Source organism: Patiria miniata, unplaced genomic scaffold (assembly GCF_015706575.1).
Source record: "Patiria miniata isolate m_02_andy unplaced genomic scaffold, ASM1570657v1 HiC_scaffold_7, whole genome shotgun sequence".
Classification (NCBI taxonomy): domain Eukaryota; kingdom Metazoa; phylum Echinodermata; class Asteroidea; order Valvatida; family Asterinidae; genus Patiria; species Patiria miniata.
The window spans coordinates 19,429,013-19,445,267 of record NW_024037074.1 but is presented as its reverse complement, the minus strand read 5'-3'; the positions used below and the strand labels follow the sequence as shown (position 1 = coordinate 19,445,267).

Sequence of the window (16,255 nt, the reverse complement as noted above, 5' to 3'; positions counted from 1 at the left end):
ATCATCGTGAAACAATATTTATAGATTCTTTTCTTTCCTAATTAATTGTCATAATTGACTCCGTTCCAAAAATGATGAGAGAGGGCGCTGTAACGATTGAGTTGTCATTTCTTGTAAAGTTCTACCATCTACAAGCCCATACCGGCTGTTGTGACGACTGACATGGGCTAGAATACATTAATTTTTTTTGCCATTAATATGTATTATATTAAAAGATTAAAATGATTTAGGGAAAAAGTTAACAAAAAAGGAAACTAAACAAAAATGTCACAACCGTAAAACTTCCAGCCATAACATGAGATCAATGGACTGGAATCAAGTCTCAGCGCAAGGGACATGGGTAGGTGTGTCATCGATCCTGCAATTTGATTGGCTGTTGTTTGATCAAAGGATTGTCAACATTCCCACACACGGCGTCCACGTAGTACGCCGGCCGTGTACAATCGATACACACAAAACAACGCTAGGGAGTAGGGTTGTTTCGATTTGCAGTATCGTAGAATTCCCCTAAAGTGCAAACATTACTGAGAAATCGACGCGGATGTATGGTGTGATCAGGCAGGAACATTTCGTCTACATTGATGCGATTAGTTACTAGCGGTAGCACCCACTAGCACGAAGAAGATCAGCAGTTGACGATTGTAATTGTAAGCTTGTACTTGACCGTTTGGTTTGGACTTTGGTACCTGATAATTACTACGTAGTACGTATGTTATTTGTTAATGTTGAATATAATATAGTGCATGTACAAGCTAGGGAAAACGGATCCAGTAATATTAGTTTTAGCGTTCGATCCTTTTTCGTAAATTTAATGTTGAATTGTGTGGAGATCCAGTGTAATGTTATGTAGTCATGGTAGTGTTGTTTGTACACGGTCATAAGTTTGTAAGTTGTAGGCTATTTAGAGTAACTTGGACCCAACTTATCGTCTTTTTTAACATCCGGCAATAGTCGCCAGACCATGTCCCAATGTTAAAAAAGGCGATAAGTTGGGTCCAAGTTACTCGGACTAGTTGCAGGCCTAGTATATTTTCTCATGGTAAGCATCATTGTACATGTTTTTCATTTTTTAGGGGGGGGGGGGGGGTGTTCTTTAGATTCACTGTTGGAGGACTTGTGAGAAAACAATCACATGCAAGCTTGATTGCTAATTTGGTGGCACTCGAACCGACAACCTCAGGTTTATTCATTACTGAAGAACAGACATCCCACAACCTCTGAGATTTAATACTGCAGGGTTCAACCGGCAGTTCAGAAGCTCAAAGGCTCTCAAACAGCACTTATACATAACTTATATGGTACAAACCCAACGCCAATTCAGAAATCTATCGAAAGTAGGTTGCATTATACTTGCGTTACGGTGAGTTGATTTGATCATCAATCATACCGCCATTTCAAATACATACACCATTGTGCTCCTTAACACTGGACGCCTTTGCGCTGATAAATGCAAACATGCAAAGCCAAATTAATACTACCATAAAAAAAATAATCGGGAAACATTTAAACTGCTGTCTTGTTTAAAGTTTTGTACTATTCATTTTCAGCATTTTGTGAATGGTTTCCACTACATGGCATTGCAAATGCCATGCCATGGAGTGTCATGGCCTAGCGGTTAAGAGCACCGGACTCATGTTCTGGTGTTTCAGAGGCAACAGTGGCGTGGGTTCAAGCCCAGGCGCGGACACTTGTGCTCTTAAGCAAGGCACTTAACCATTATTGCTTCGTCCTTCGGATGGGACGTTAAGCCGTAGGTCCTGTGTGTTGCACAAATGCACGTAAAAGAACCCAGTAAACACTTATCGCTAAGAGAAGGGGTTTGCCCCGGTGTTTTTGGCCTCCTGTATAAACTCCCACGTGGAGTATTTAGGAGAAGAACCAACCAAGAACCAAGAACCAAATTTTTAAGTGTTGGGAGCATTCTTTATTTTTCCAGTCAGCCCAGTGCGAGCTCTCTGGTCTACACATAAGAATGCCTCGCTAGTTGTCCCTGAACTGGCCAACCTATTGCATGGCATTGGCAGCTATCTGAGAGAATAAAGGGCATTATAAGTTTTTCAATTCAGCAACCCTGACAGCTAATGCATAAAAGGATCATGCCTACAGGTCCTTGCAGGACAACAGCACTACCCCATATGTTGGCTGTTGTGAATAAGGTCACTTTCTAATAAGTGGCGGATTGTTGGGGGTGGCTTGGCTTGGGCCGCAAAGAAAAAAATTGAAGAGAAACACCCCCTAGCACCCCCTCCAACAAAAGGAAAGTTACCAGACCATGGATATGACCGGTTTCAGTGAGTTCAAAATTATGCACTCGTAATCGATACATTTGAATTCTCTAAAATATGCCCTAGAATGCTCCAGGTTGAATTTCCAGGTTGAGCATGCCCCCCCCCCCTCTCCCCAGACCCTAGCAAGGACATGCCTTTGGCACAAGTGAGTGCCTTTCAATTAGATTCACAGCCAGCCCCCCCCCCCCCCCTCATTGAGCCAACGCAGATCCGCCCCTGTTATACAACTAACTTTTTTGGCAGACCATATAACGCCCAGGCTTGGCTGACCTCGCCAATATTTGCCAGAATGCATAAAAGTATTGAACATATGGCAGCCCGATGGCTAAAAACCTTGAAATGCTGCAGTAACTAACTACTGTGATCACACCGTTCAAAGTTCAGCATACAATTTGGAGGTCATAGGAAGGGGGCCTATCTAGCTGTGTTTTGGGAACCTGGGGCTGTTTTGCAAGCACAGCAAAAAGTGGGCTAAGCAGGCACCATAATGTTTACTAATCAGGCAACTGTATCAAAGTGAGAAAAAATGGCTAATGTGGTTTCAAATACTGCTGTATATTCAACACATAATTTATAAAAAGTGCTGGTAGTTGTGCCTAAATGTGGATTGTATTAAGTACTATTTTTTTATTATAATGTTGGCCTTGATATGAACTTGCTGTATAATGTTTAATATTATTATCATTTTTTTTTTTAAAGGTGTCATTCAAAAGCACAGAGAGATGGACGGAACTACGGAGAAGAAAGCAAGGTATGGTTACAGTGTGTTTGTGCATAGCTGAGACACTGTCAGAGTTGTAGTAAAATGCATCATCAGTGAAATCACAAGTAGGCACATATTCACAATGGATGCACAATGACAAAGCAATGCCTTTGCCATAGTCTATTTCAAGGGAATAAGTATGTGCTTGGCCAGTTTTTAACAAGTACGTTTAAAACCGGTTTGGGGCCTGGACACCGATTTCAGCTCGGGCAATTATCGGCGACCAGGCCCCAAGCTGGTTTTAAACGCACTTGTTTAATACTGGCCAAGCACGTATTTATTCCCATTCATAAATACCTTTGGGTCAAAAAGTCAAAACAAGACAAAAATTATAAATTTCCACCGATTTTGGTTAACTGTTTTACTTCATGTTTTTGGCAACACCCCTCTAGCTTTGTTATGGTATGTGCCTCTCTCGAGAAGTAGTACAAATCTCCTTATATGGAGATTGGAGATTGCAGCTAAGAATTTGCTCACAGAGTTAGGTTATTAAACCAAGCGTGTGTAGTGATATTGTTTGGTACTAAATAACCCTTCTGATGTTGTCGGTATTTTTATGGTTTATTCTTCTCATCAGCTTTGCTTCATTGCAATATTACAAATTTTTTAATTATACTTTTCAAGAAATTAATATGTTTTTTTTGCTTTCTGTCAGACTGGATAACGGCAGTTCTGTGCGGCCTCCTAACCCATATCTGGAGAAACAAGACGTGGACGTTTTGTTTCACATCGGACTAGCAACCGACAAGGACCAGCTCCCGGCACGCTTTGGGGATGTCAAGGTATTCAATAACAAATTCCGATATCAAATGATTGGTTTTGAAATTTTCATCAGGCTTATACAAAGGCAAAAAAGTCTCTTATTGAAAAACAAGGGTTTGATTTCTGAAATAAAATTCTGTATGGAACTTATTCCTCCAACTTACCTGGCTCTTCCTCCTTTGCAGCTTTCTAACATATTTCTAAAATATTTCTAAAATATTGGTTACCTAAATTGTATGTGCTCTGTGGTCTTTGTGATAATCTAGTTTGTCTGCATGGGCGGGAGCACGACACGCATGAAGCGGTTTGCAGAGTTCATCTCTGAGCGCCTGGGCTTCGGCACCCAAAATGGCACCGTCCTGACTGACCTATGCTCAACCGATCGCTATTGTATGTACAAAGTCGGCTGTGTTCTCTCAGTCAGTGTAAGTAAATTTGCAACTGTTTCAGACTGGTGTTTTAGAGTCAGTCAGAACAAATTATTCCAAAGATTTGAACTTAATACACGAAATAGCTAGGAGTGTTTGGTTCATTGTGACTATTAAATACTGATTCACTGGTAGTATTGCGCATGCCTGCGTGAGGAATGTGAACGTTCAACCAGTGAAACGTTCAAAGGCACCGGATTTCATGTGACACTGGAAAAGTGTTTAAGACCAGCCAGCCATGTCTTTATCACCCATTTAAGACCGGCCACGTGCATGGGCTCTCGACCAATAGGAATGGGTAAACTGTGTTAAGTATTTGTGAATTCTTCTTAATTGTTTGGTTCCCCCGACAGCATGGCATGGGTATGCCATCCATATCCATTCTCCTTCATGAGCTGATCAAGTTGGTTCACTACGCCGGCTGCAAGGATGTCGTCTTCATCAGGATGGGTACGTGTGGTGGACTGGGCCTGAAACCGGGCACAGTGGTCGTCACGGATACAGCAGTCAACGAGATGTTTGAACCAGCCTATAAAGTGGTAAGTCACAATTTTGGATGCTTTTGAATGATGCTGTAAATTGCTATAATAAGTAGCAGGTCGGGGTTCGATTCCCATTTTTTCCCACCTGAGTATAAAACTTGCCAATTTTGTGTGTGCAAGCTTTGGAAAAGCACTGAGTATACACTGCTTATAAAAGTACATCGGTAAAGAGCAAAAGTTTGTTAAACTATTTTCATTCGAGACCTTTTACCAATTAGCCCTTTTACCTCCCCAAACTCAAGGGCAGATCCGGGGGGGGGGGGGGGGGGGGGGGGGGGGGGGGGGGGGGGGCAAAGGGGGCCATGGCCCCCCCAAAAAAACGAAACCTATTTTTTAATTTTTTTTATGTGACATCGCAATAAAGGCATGCAATGAGTACACCACCATCTTTTCCTCAAAAAAACATTGGTTAAAGTTAATCTGTGATGTTCTTTTTTTCCTAGCCTATTTTAGGTAAGATCGTCAGTCGTCCGACACAGTTAAGCAAGGAGGTAGCTACTGAACTCCTTGCTGCACACGATTCCAACGCTGACTACGATGTCACCACAGGGAACACCATGAGCACCTCTGATTTTTACGAAGGTATGGCATCTTTTGCTGTTATTATTTTGTGGCATCCTTATTATATCAACCACTCAATGGACCTCCTTTTTCCCGGTCAAACTGTTTGCGTGACAGCAACACAAAGACAGTTCATCTTTGTTGAAAACAGTCCTCGGATGTAAGTGTGCGTGCTTAGTTTATGGGAGAGTGTTACAGTATAGGAACAGATGTAAAGACAATGCCCTGTCCTCAGACATAACAGTAAAATACAACTGAACATGTGGTTCCAACTCAGTTACTCTGATTTTGGTTGTCAAATATGGACCTCATACGTAACCAGTAGATGGTACTTCATTGCCACACACAAGAGTGCCAGTCGGGGCAGGGAAAGTTGGGGGGGGGGGTGGCGGGAGCACACATTGTGTTCACACAGGTTAGTGGCAAGAAGTACGCATGAGTAATTATATTCTGAAGGTGCACAATTCTGTAGTGTCACTGCAGATCTTCAGGCACCATTGGCAATGCGACCAAGAGTCTCTCCCGATGGTCTATCCCAACTTACTCCTTGTAAACCGTTGTTTGGGTGCTTGAGCACGGAATCCTTCAGCACATAACGAATTTTGTCATCTTGATTCAGGCCAAGCGAGGATTGACGGCGCGATCTGCGAGCACACGCTAGAGGACAAGATAGCGTACCTCCAGGCTGCGTACGAGGCCGGAGTACGTAACATTGAGATGGAAGGAACGTGCCTGGCTGCAATGTGTGGTGCAGCTAAAATCAAAGGTGGGGAAAAAAGTTTGATAGAGTCTCGCACAGCACTTGTCCGACAGATATTGGAGTCATTGCATGCAGGCCTCATTAGCACTAGCAGCATACTACACTGCTATGCTGGTAAAAAAACAACAACAATTTGACTGGCCTGGTGGCTACTGATAAAGAGAGTGTAACCTACCTATTTGAATTCAGCAGTAAGCTGTAAACGGTCTTTAAGGCCGGTGTCATATGAAAATCGGACTCGTATGAAAATCGGACTCTTTTTCCCTTTTATTGGTTAAACTCTCTCACGTGACTGGTCCCTCTCCTAATTATTTATGCATGAGCATGCGCAATACCACCAATGAGTCCGTATTTCATAAAACCTAAATTCACACTACACCAGTTCATACTCGGCACGAAAGCAAACACGAGCGCGAATTTGTCACATCAGGGCGAGTTTTGCGCTGCAAATTGCAAAAGGTGAACACATTTCAACTCTGACAATTTTCAGACAAGTATGAACCTGCCTTTACGTACTTCACATCCAATTTGTACTGTAATTTTCCTGCAAGCGTGACAAAAGCGGGCTACTCCAATTACCGCTGAAGCTCAAGGCCTGGTAGGCTTGATTCAAATGCACACTTGGCTGGCTTGTAGAACTGCAAGAAGTGAGAGAAAATACAGAATGAGGCAGAATTGAAAATTTAGTGGATTGTAAGTCAAATCTTTAGTCCGGTAAAAGTTACAGAGGACAGATAATGACAAAAGGAATGTCTCTGTTAAAGTTTCATTAGAATAGCATGTAACTTGAACTGAGAATGGTTAAAAAAAAAATGTTATTGATTTTAACCGGTGTACAAGTCCAAATAGTGTGCCTGACACTACGAGTTCAGAAAGGGTTAGAAATTTACAGATACAGGGCCAGCGGATGGCCAATCTGTCCTCTTAATAATCAATTTTTGTTGTCACATTATTTTCAATGACCTACTTTTAATAATGCAAAAAAACCCACTTTATTTTCACATAACCTTTAAACAACCTTCACTATTACAAGTGTTCAAAAATTTCAGACAAGTTTTTGTCTTCATATCCACATTTAACACCTTACGTAATATCTGAATCCTGCATCTAATTCCAGGAGCCGTTGTGTGCGTGACTCTCCTGGATCGGTTGCTAGGCGACCAGGTTACCATGACTCCCGAGCAGCACCAGGAGTGGGAACACCGCCCTCAAGAGTTGCTTGCGAGGTTCTTCATCAATCAGCTGCGCAAGGAGGGATTGTATTGATCTGCGGAAAGACGAAACCAAGTGCTGTGAATAGGCCATATGTTGAGTGAATGTAGGGCATTCTGATCATGTCATTATTCTGGGAACAGTTGAAATATCTTGGTTTTTTGTGTGTTTTCTTTAAGAAATTTGGAATTTCCTTCAAATAAACCCAACAATTTTAAGCATGTAATTTTTGAATAATTTTTTCTTTATTCACATCCGTTTGCATCCCCCCAATGGGAGACTATTGAGACATTGGTGGCAGCAAACATACCGGTCCATTTTCCATTGTTTGCATCATATTGAGCATGCGCGCTTTGGCTTAAACATGACATAAACAATTGAAAAAGGACCGGTGTGTTTGCTGCCACCAATGTCTCAGAAGTCTCCCATTGAGCATTGATATAGCGCCCTCGCTCACTCAAACTAAGGGTCTATTTATTTAATGGACTTACCAAATTAATAAAGTAATAAGAAAAACTATTTTTGAACCAAAAAAGTACTAGTTTGTAACATATTTGATCTTCCAAAAACCTTTCAATATTGTGTGACGTGCAAAGATTGATATACACTCAAACTATTATAATTATGAGTAGGATGCTTGTTCAAACTTTGAAACTCATTAAATCATTCCCTATCTTGTAGCTTTTTCATGCGAGGCCTCATGGGTATTCTTAATGGGTACGTTCGTTTAGCTCACCCGGGTCGACATGGGATAGCCCCGTGCCGTTTGATTAGCTCTGACGTCATTCTCGGGGATCACCCGGGTTGGCCACCACAGACCCTGCTCGTGGAGCAGAGACAGTGGTGGAAATACGTCACACGCATACATTCCAAGAAACGGACAAATATGGCGGCAGGACAGCGGAAATCTCAAATGGACTTAAAAATAAACTTTATGTCAAGTCTAAATGTAATCATTTATTGAGTTCAATGCGACTTTTCAGGCTATAATTCCAGCCAAACTTTTTTGAGTTTTGCAATTGACTGAAAAGGAGTTAATCTCAAACTAAGACCCAATCCAAAACGGACGTTTTGTCAGTGGCTACGGCCACGGATACAGGACATCACGTGAGAATCGTGATGGCCCGCAGTTGAGCGTTAGATTAGCCCGGGTGTCGTGGCTAACCTGTCTGCCTTTATCCGAGTCGATCCGGATGAGCTACTCAAATGCACCCAACATTTCTAATGCTTAACAGTATTAAAGCAATTCACCTTAAATATTTATTTTAAGGTGTTTGTTATATCCAAAACGCACGGACATACAAAGTAAAAGAGACAACTTCCAAATAGAATTAGTGTCAAAGACTTGCTCCTTGGGAAGCTTTAGCTTGTTTTCTTATTTTAGTTCATGTAACTCAGGTAAAAACTTATTTTCTTTAGGTTCTTTAGGATAAAGGTTAAATTGCTGTGAGTTTTACTGCTTGTGTTCTGTTTCGTTTGGCGTGTTTGACAAGGATATGAAGAAGCCTTGGGTTTGCGGTTAAAATTAGAAACAATTTTTAAGAACAAGATGTCAAACATTTTTGTTTAAGTCTATACTTTCATTAAAAAGGAATTTTGTTGAATGGGATACACACATGATAAAATACGAAATGAGAAATAATCGCTGCAGTGTGTTTCAAAAAATCTTATTTCTCATATGAGACTTTTTAGGGCAACTAAATGTATCTGTCAAATGTGAAAATATAAAAACACTATTAGGACATATTTGTCTTTTGGAATCAATTATGAATTCATAAAACTTTGACGGGATTTGTCAAGAAGATTATTTCTTATTACCCCGTGTTTTTTCCTTAAAAAAAAATATCAAAGCTAGTTATTTTACAGGTTTAATTTTCTTATATTAGTTAGTAAATCTTTTGTAAAGAAAAAGTATATTTTACTGATTAATTTAAATTTTACAGTATGCTTGTGCCAAGTTTCCAGAATGAACTGTCACAAAAGTAAATATATAGTGTCAATCTCTCAATATAGATACAGATATTTTCCTCAAATCCTATTCTGTAATTACATTAGATAAATTTTATCGTAATTTTATCATTGGGAAATGGCTTTTATTGGACCAAAAGTTTATTTTATTAGTGGAAGTGTGAAGTAACTTTATCCTGCTCAGTAATTTAACAGAAAACAGTTTTTGTTCCCTTGTTTATAAAATAATACATTTACAAAATAAATAAAAATAGATAAAATTCACTGGAATACAATGAAATATTCAATACAGTTCAAGATTGCGACGGCAAACGCTTTCTTTCCTGATTTTGTTAAAAAATAAATGATGTTACTCAAATTCAGATTTGAAATATTCAGATTTACAATTTGAGCAATACATCTCCAACAATGGTGGACAATAACCTCTCACCCCAAAATCGAATTGGCAGGACTTACAAAGATCAAATTGTATAAAGGTTTGCTGTAAACAACTGAATAAATATTTGAATATTTTGAGGTGTATCTTAGATGTGTGGCGTGTACAATTCATTGAATATTCCTTATCGCTGGAAGATTTTTCATGAATTTGTATTTTTCTTGACCTCTTGTTTCTTCATTATTATTCCAAGGAGAGATGGTAATTTACGTTATACAATGCCTGAATAAATCCACGTCATCTATAGGTCGTTGATCACATCACTGAATTATTCGTCCCAACTCACGGCCCTGCCGCACCGCAAAAGTAGAAGTTCTATTCCATGGTAAATAGAAGTTCCATTGTAGGGTCACATGATTGGTGGCTCTGACCAATCAGATGACGAGGATTTATCCAGGTGTTGTTTAAAACAAATAATCAATGGTACACATTCATGTAATGGATATAATAGTTTCATTTTGGTGGCAGATGGAATGTTCCATTCCACTCGGCTTCGCCTTGTTGAATGGAACATTCCATTTGTCACCTCATGAAATTATTCTTACCATTGTACTCATAAACATCCATTATATGTATATCATCAGTTGGAAATGAACAACTTACCATTTGTTGAGGGCATTTCTAGTGTCGTATATCTGTCACTTTTGTGTGTTGTTGTCTAATGTGCCTCAGCATTCTTGACGTGTGACTCATGAACTTATCCTCAAAACCCTTTAAATGTAGTTGGCTTTTATTTTGGCTTTGAAAGGTTAAAAAGTCGAAATTGTCTGTCAGTGTTGTTTACATGAGGATACCTTTCCTGTACAGACAACAGTTTTTTGCCCATTTAAACAATAGTTTTGATACCCCCCCCCCCCCACACACACACACGGAAAGAAATTTATCGTGACAGACCTCATTTTTTTTTTTAGTATTGATAAATTGACAAAACAAGTAACAGTTTTCAGCAATTTGTGTAAATGTTCCATGAATGGGCAACAAGCACAATGAAAACAGCAAAATTTGCATAAAATAAATTTTGCACAGATGAACAAAACCAACAGAGGAAACAGAAATTTGATATAAAAAGATTTTTTTTTTTAATGTAAGTTGAAACACTTTTAATAATTACTTTACACATATTCAGGACTAGTGCATAAAGTCCCCACTAAAAAGGGTTTATTACAGCAGCACCTCTTACTGTCAAATCCTGAAACATTTTTATTTTTCTCACAATTTCAAAAAACATGATTTAATCTAATTTTTCATTGCATAAAAAACGCACCAATCAATAAAGCAATTCATGTATCGTTGTTGGTTTTTAAATATTGCTTTATAGGGTAAAAAAAAATACAAGGCAATTCAAAATCCAAAATCAAATCAAAAAACAAACAAAACCATACTGTGTTTGTTATATGATTCCAACAATTTTGTCAAATTTCATTGAAAATTTTAACCCAATATTTCAATGTACCAGTTGAAATAGTTGAAAATTTCCTGTCCACTATAAGGAGTCAATTTCAGATATATTTTTTTCCCAATTTACCTTTACGTAATTCCTAAAACACCAATGTTAGTTATCAGTTGTTGAATGTAGGTTAACAAAAATCAAAATAGCTGTCTTGTCAGAATTCTTATGTTGTTCTAAGAACAAAACAAGTATTCAGAAGTATTAAAATGTTTTAACCAGTTCGCGCCGGGATTATTTTGACATTTACCGGACCCAGACGCGGGATTGTCTTTCATGAACCTCGATGCCAGACGGGTTCAGGCCGTCGTCTGCGTGTAGCACACCCTGATATTTCTGGCCTCGCTCGCTGCGAGCGGGTCGCAGACAGATATTTCTGGCCTCGCTCGCTGCGAGCGGGTCGCAGACAGATATTTCTGGCCTCGCTCGCTGCGAGCGGGTCGCAGACAGATATTTCTGGCCTCGCTCGTTGCGTGTTTATCCGTCATCCGTTCCGAAAACCTTTGCGTGTATACACGTCATCAGACGTGAACTGGTAAATCTTGATTTTTTCCAAATAAGCATGATCTGGCCAACGAATAATAATACCCACTTTGCAGTGAAATTCAGCACAGAAACCCAGTCCAACCGGCAAAACTAGACTTTCATCAGACCTAATATGATAATGGCTATATGAATACAATGTTCAATCGAATACAACTTATAGAATCATTACATTTCTCGGAGGAAACGGAATTAACACGTTTCGCTGGATTTTCCTCTTCTCTTTTGTCTTAACTCTTTCTCTCTTTTTAAACAACTATTCATAAAAAAAAAATCATCTATCACCGCAATACATTGTACAAAACTTTGCGGTAATAATACGTTCACTACCAAAGCATGCATATATGCGATTGAATTCAGCAAAGTATGCAGCGGCACATATTTGAATATCGAATAAACGAAAATTGGTTGCCAACATTTTAAAGTCGCTTGGCAGTACAAAGACATACGTTACTTACCCTAACATACAAAGACCTTCATATATACAGCATTTTAATGTCACATTTATTATTATTTTTTTTTATACACATACAATATAAAGAATAAATATCTTCTACACATAAAAATATATTTGTACAAAAGCCCAAAGCTCTGCATAACTTTTTTTTTAAATTCTATGCGCACCAAAAGATGAATTTTTGAATTGGATTTTCCCCAAAATACTGAGTGAAACTCGATAAGATACTGATGTATTCTTTTTCTTTTAAATTTATTTGGTCACAGGTTGAGTTATTGTATCTGTTTGTTGGCAATTTTTTGTAACCCTTGACACTGGTTTAACGTCACCGTTAACAGTCATACTTACAACCACAAAGCTTCATTTTATTGAATTCGATATTTTAATTATAATTTATGCCGTGATACCCTCATTTTCCTATGTTGTTTTTTTGTCAACAGACATCGATCTTCTTTTGGGGGTGTTATACAAAGTGTGCATTTTAAACTGCTGTGCAGCTGCTGCAAAATCCTGTGAATAAACACCAAACATATGGCATTTACCAATAGAACTCATCAATTTGATTTGTCTTTCTCTCTTTTTTTGTGCAGGAAAAAACTAATTTTGTGACTGTGCATCCACAGGGCTGATTCACAGCATAATATTTACAGCTTATAAATTATTACAAGACGACATGATAACATGAATACTTTCATATACACAGCAGGTATTGTTTTTGTTTTGGTTACATGGGTAATTTAATCTAACAATATCATATGACCGGTGGGTAATGTTCACACAAAAAATAAGTCAAAATATTACGATTTGATAAATATAGGGGTCTTTATACAATGGACATCAAATACTGCGTTTCTTACACCAAGCTGCAAATAATATACCTTAATCTGCAACTCAAAAAACATAAACTTAAGTTGATTGATCCAGTTGGTTAAACCGTTTAAGGCACTGTAACCAAAGTAATATTACTAGGTTTTGGTTAAGTACAAGCCTGCATGTGCTTGTTAGCCAATTTTAAAACGGCAAGTTGCAGGTACAGTTGGCGAAACCGGAATTGAAAATGAAAAGGGTTTAGCGAGGCCTAAATTTGGCAACTGGACTATAATCTTGCTTCTATGGATTTTATTTAGATAATATACAAGGATAACAAAAAGATATGTAGGTTTTTTAAAAGTTGAATTTTTTTATATTTTTATGAAATGTCAAATTATTTCACATAATATTAACTAGAGTTGGTTTCAAGTTGCAGATCCAGAAGGATCCGCCACTGGTTTCTTCTGGTGGGTAATGAATAGACATATTATATTTGGTTACCATCAAGATCAGTGCAGGAGAACTAAGAAAAGAAACGTGAAGACAAAGCGTTCTTGTCTCATCTGCCAAGCTGTAGCTTTGAAGCAATCTTGCCCACTCATTGTGCGAAGCTTGTGCACTTTTCTGCGTATGTATCACTGCATCATTATATGTACAAAACGCAGCATTGGTAAAAAAAGAAAAAGTTAAAAAAAGGCGTCTATGAAGAGTCTGTACAAAAAGCAGTTGCATGGCTCATCCGTACACGAGCATTCAGCTCGGGATAGGATTGCTCCGAATCTCAGTTTTGTAATGTCTGAATGCGCTGGGATGCTGGCAGTCGTAATCGTCGTCGTCATTATCTGAAAACCGGTCGGAGAACTGGTCTCGGTTGTCGGAGCTGCGTCTCTTCTTGGCTTGGCAACCCTTGAGCCAGGAGCGGTAGACACCCACCGAGGAGACGGCGCCGATCAGCGCCGAGCACAGAGCAATGATGAGGATGAGCGTCGGGCTGACCCCGGCGCCCGGCTGGGCCGACTGCTGCGAGCAGGCCAGCTCGGGCTGCGACTGTAACCGCTGGACCTCGGGGATGGCGTACGGGAACGGTTCTAGAAAACACAGCATTTCAAATACGGGTTAAAAACACATGTTTCTCATAAACTTAGGAGTATATAGAATGTAGTTGAAAACTTGGCATGATGAAGTGATAAGTTTCTGGGTACACCACGGAATTAATCCCTTCAATTGGAAAAAAATGTGGTTCTAAAAAGAACCAGTAAACTTTACTTGACGTTTCGGACAGTGTACTCTAGCTAGTCTGCCAATTCACAACAGCATTTTCCTAAAGATGGACAGAGTACATACTGTCGAGAACACTTCTCAGCACTGGTTCACTTCACAACAACATTTTTTTTCCTAGAAGAGATCAATTTTGTGATATACACATACAATTACCACTTCATCAAACTTAGAGGAAAACACATGTTGTGAGGTGTCATGTGATTACCGAAATACAAAATGTCTAGAGAGTTGAGAAAAAAACACCACTTTGTAAAAAAAAAAAAATGTGGACAAACATCCTTCTTGGCTTAAGTTGAGTATTTCTTCTTGGTAGAGTACAGACCCAGTTTAACAAATTGTCTTGGTAGTTCTCAGAAATATTCATGAGTCAAAAAATAATCTCATTGGTGGATAATGTTCTCACCTTTCTCTGGTGAATCGCACAGCTTAAGCTCCTTGATGCAGCCGATGCACTGCCCGGCTGTGGGTTCATCCACTAAGCAGCGACGACTGCGATGTCTGTGAAGCTGATTGGGCTTGGTGCACTGCGTCCAGCGACTCCAGTCCTTCCAACCCGACATGTGGTACATGCGACTGGAGCTAGGGACGGAGCTCTGCTCTCCAGACGAACCTGCGAGTAACATCAGACCTGAGGGAATGTTAGCATCCCAGGTGATAGGTGGTTGGAGGGGGAAAATACAGCCCAAGTTGTCACATCTGACCATTTGCATGACAATAGACCGCCCCATTAGGCCCCTCCCCATTAGGCATTTATGAATAATTTAGTATTCGATTATTCCAACATGGATTCCATTGAATATTCAAATATTCAATTTTTGAAATGCACCAATTGTGATCAAGTGAACCATGTGCCAGCCTAAACCATCTAGAAACCGTTCTAAAACAACTAGAACTGTGCATTTACGATTAATTTAGTATTTGATTATTCCAACATGGACTGAATTGAATAGTCCAATATTCAAATTTGAAAGGCACCAATTGTGATCAAGTTAACCATGCACCAACGCCTGCAAGTGCCAAAGAGCTTTATAAAATAATTGAAAGAACAGGTAGCAGAATGGCCGATATTTGACCGATTTTAATCAATCATAAATCATAAATCATGGTTGAAAGTGGCTTTCGACAAAAGCGTGGCATTTTACAAAGAATAAAACCATGAAACTTCTAAAATTTAAATAAAACTGATCACGTTTTTTGTCAAGTATTTGAATCGAAAAAGAGAAGAAGAAGAAGCTACTTCAGATATTTGGTTGATGATCCAAATATTCAAATATTTGATATATTCAGCACAGCCCTGGCAGTAACACTAGAGTTCCAAAAGAGTTTACACCAAATAAAAAGCTTACTGTCAAAATCCGGGCATTCGGACACGGAGCACATCTCGGTGACTGTCTCTGGGCCCTCGCATTCCCTGCCTCCGTGGGCGGGGATAGGGTTGGTACAGGTCCGCGTCCGTTGATGCAACCCTTCACCGCAAGACTCGCTGCAGTCTGACCACTCGCTCCAACAGCTCCAACCACCGTCCACTGAAAAGGACAGAAAGCAAAAAGTTTGACTGGATGGTCAAGGGCAATCTTTAAAAAAAAGTTCAAAAAGAACTTTTATTGACGATTGTGCAACAAACAGGTTTTAAGAGAGAATAGACCCATGCTAACTATCAGTCTATTAACTCTTCTTCTATTTAAGCGGTCACCAATGGTCAAAATGTTTGTATCTCACCTCCTGGCATACTGTGTACAAACCAATGGGGGTCTTCACCGATATTGACCCAAGTAATAACCAGGCTGACAATGCATGTTTCCATAGGAAGGTTAATGTGTATTGACCAATTAGATCGCGGGTTCTGGTCAGGTGACCACGGAAGCTCATTCAAACTTGGTCGCAAGCAGTGTTTGAAATGTACACCAACCAAAGATTGGGCGGTGCTTAAAAACGTCCATGTAAAGCAGTGTGCAGATAAATGCCGACTTTGTGGCAACTGGGGATTTTGTCGACTA

General features: G+C 39.5%; 2 protein-coding genes across 6 annotated transcripts in view; one reads left to right on the top strand and one right to left on the bottom strand.

Moving 5' to 3' along the window:
- The first annotated feature begins 418 nt into the window (after positions 1-418).
- LOC119745773 (uridine phosphorylase 2-like) lies at positions 419-9,806 on the top strand. Of its 2 annotated transcripts, none has more exons than XM_038222375.1 (8): positions 419-700; positions 2,988-3,039; positions 3,707-3,833; positions 4,080-4,238; positions 4,595-4,780; positions 5,227-5,365; positions 5,964-6,110; positions 7,222-9,806. In XM_038222375.1, exons 2-8 carry the CDS (start codon positions 3,011-3,013, stop codon positions 7,368-7,370), a joined length of 936 nt encoding a protein of 311 aa, XP_038078303.1. In that variant the 5' UTR covers positions 419-700; positions 2,988-3,010; the 3' UTR covers positions 7,371-9,806. The 2 variants fall into 2 exon arrangements, with proteins under 2 accessions (XP_038078303.1, XP_038078302.1); XM_038222374.1 differs by having other exon boundaries at positions 420-647.
- A 2,786-nt stretch (positions 9,807-12,592) lies between these two features.
- LOC119718773 (semaphorin-5A-like) overlaps positions 12,593-16,255 on the bottom strand; it is a 126,889-nt gene continuing 123,226 nt past the window's right edge. For 3 of the 4 annotated variants that reach the window (XM_038188187.1, XM_038188185.1, XM_038188188.1), the window contains exons 23-25: positions 15,605-15,784; positions 14,662-14,886; positions 12,593-14,065 (exon numbers count right to left, since the gene is read on the bottom strand). In XM_038188187.1, coding sequence (XP_038044115.1) covers positions 13,731-14,065; positions 14,662-14,886; positions 15,605-15,784 — 740 coding nt within the window. In that variant the 3' untranslated portion in view covers positions 12,593-13,730. The remainder of the gene's footprint in view (positions 14,066-14,661; positions 14,887-15,604; positions 15,785-16,255) is intronic. The other variant, XM_038188186.1, reaches the window with a different exon arrangement.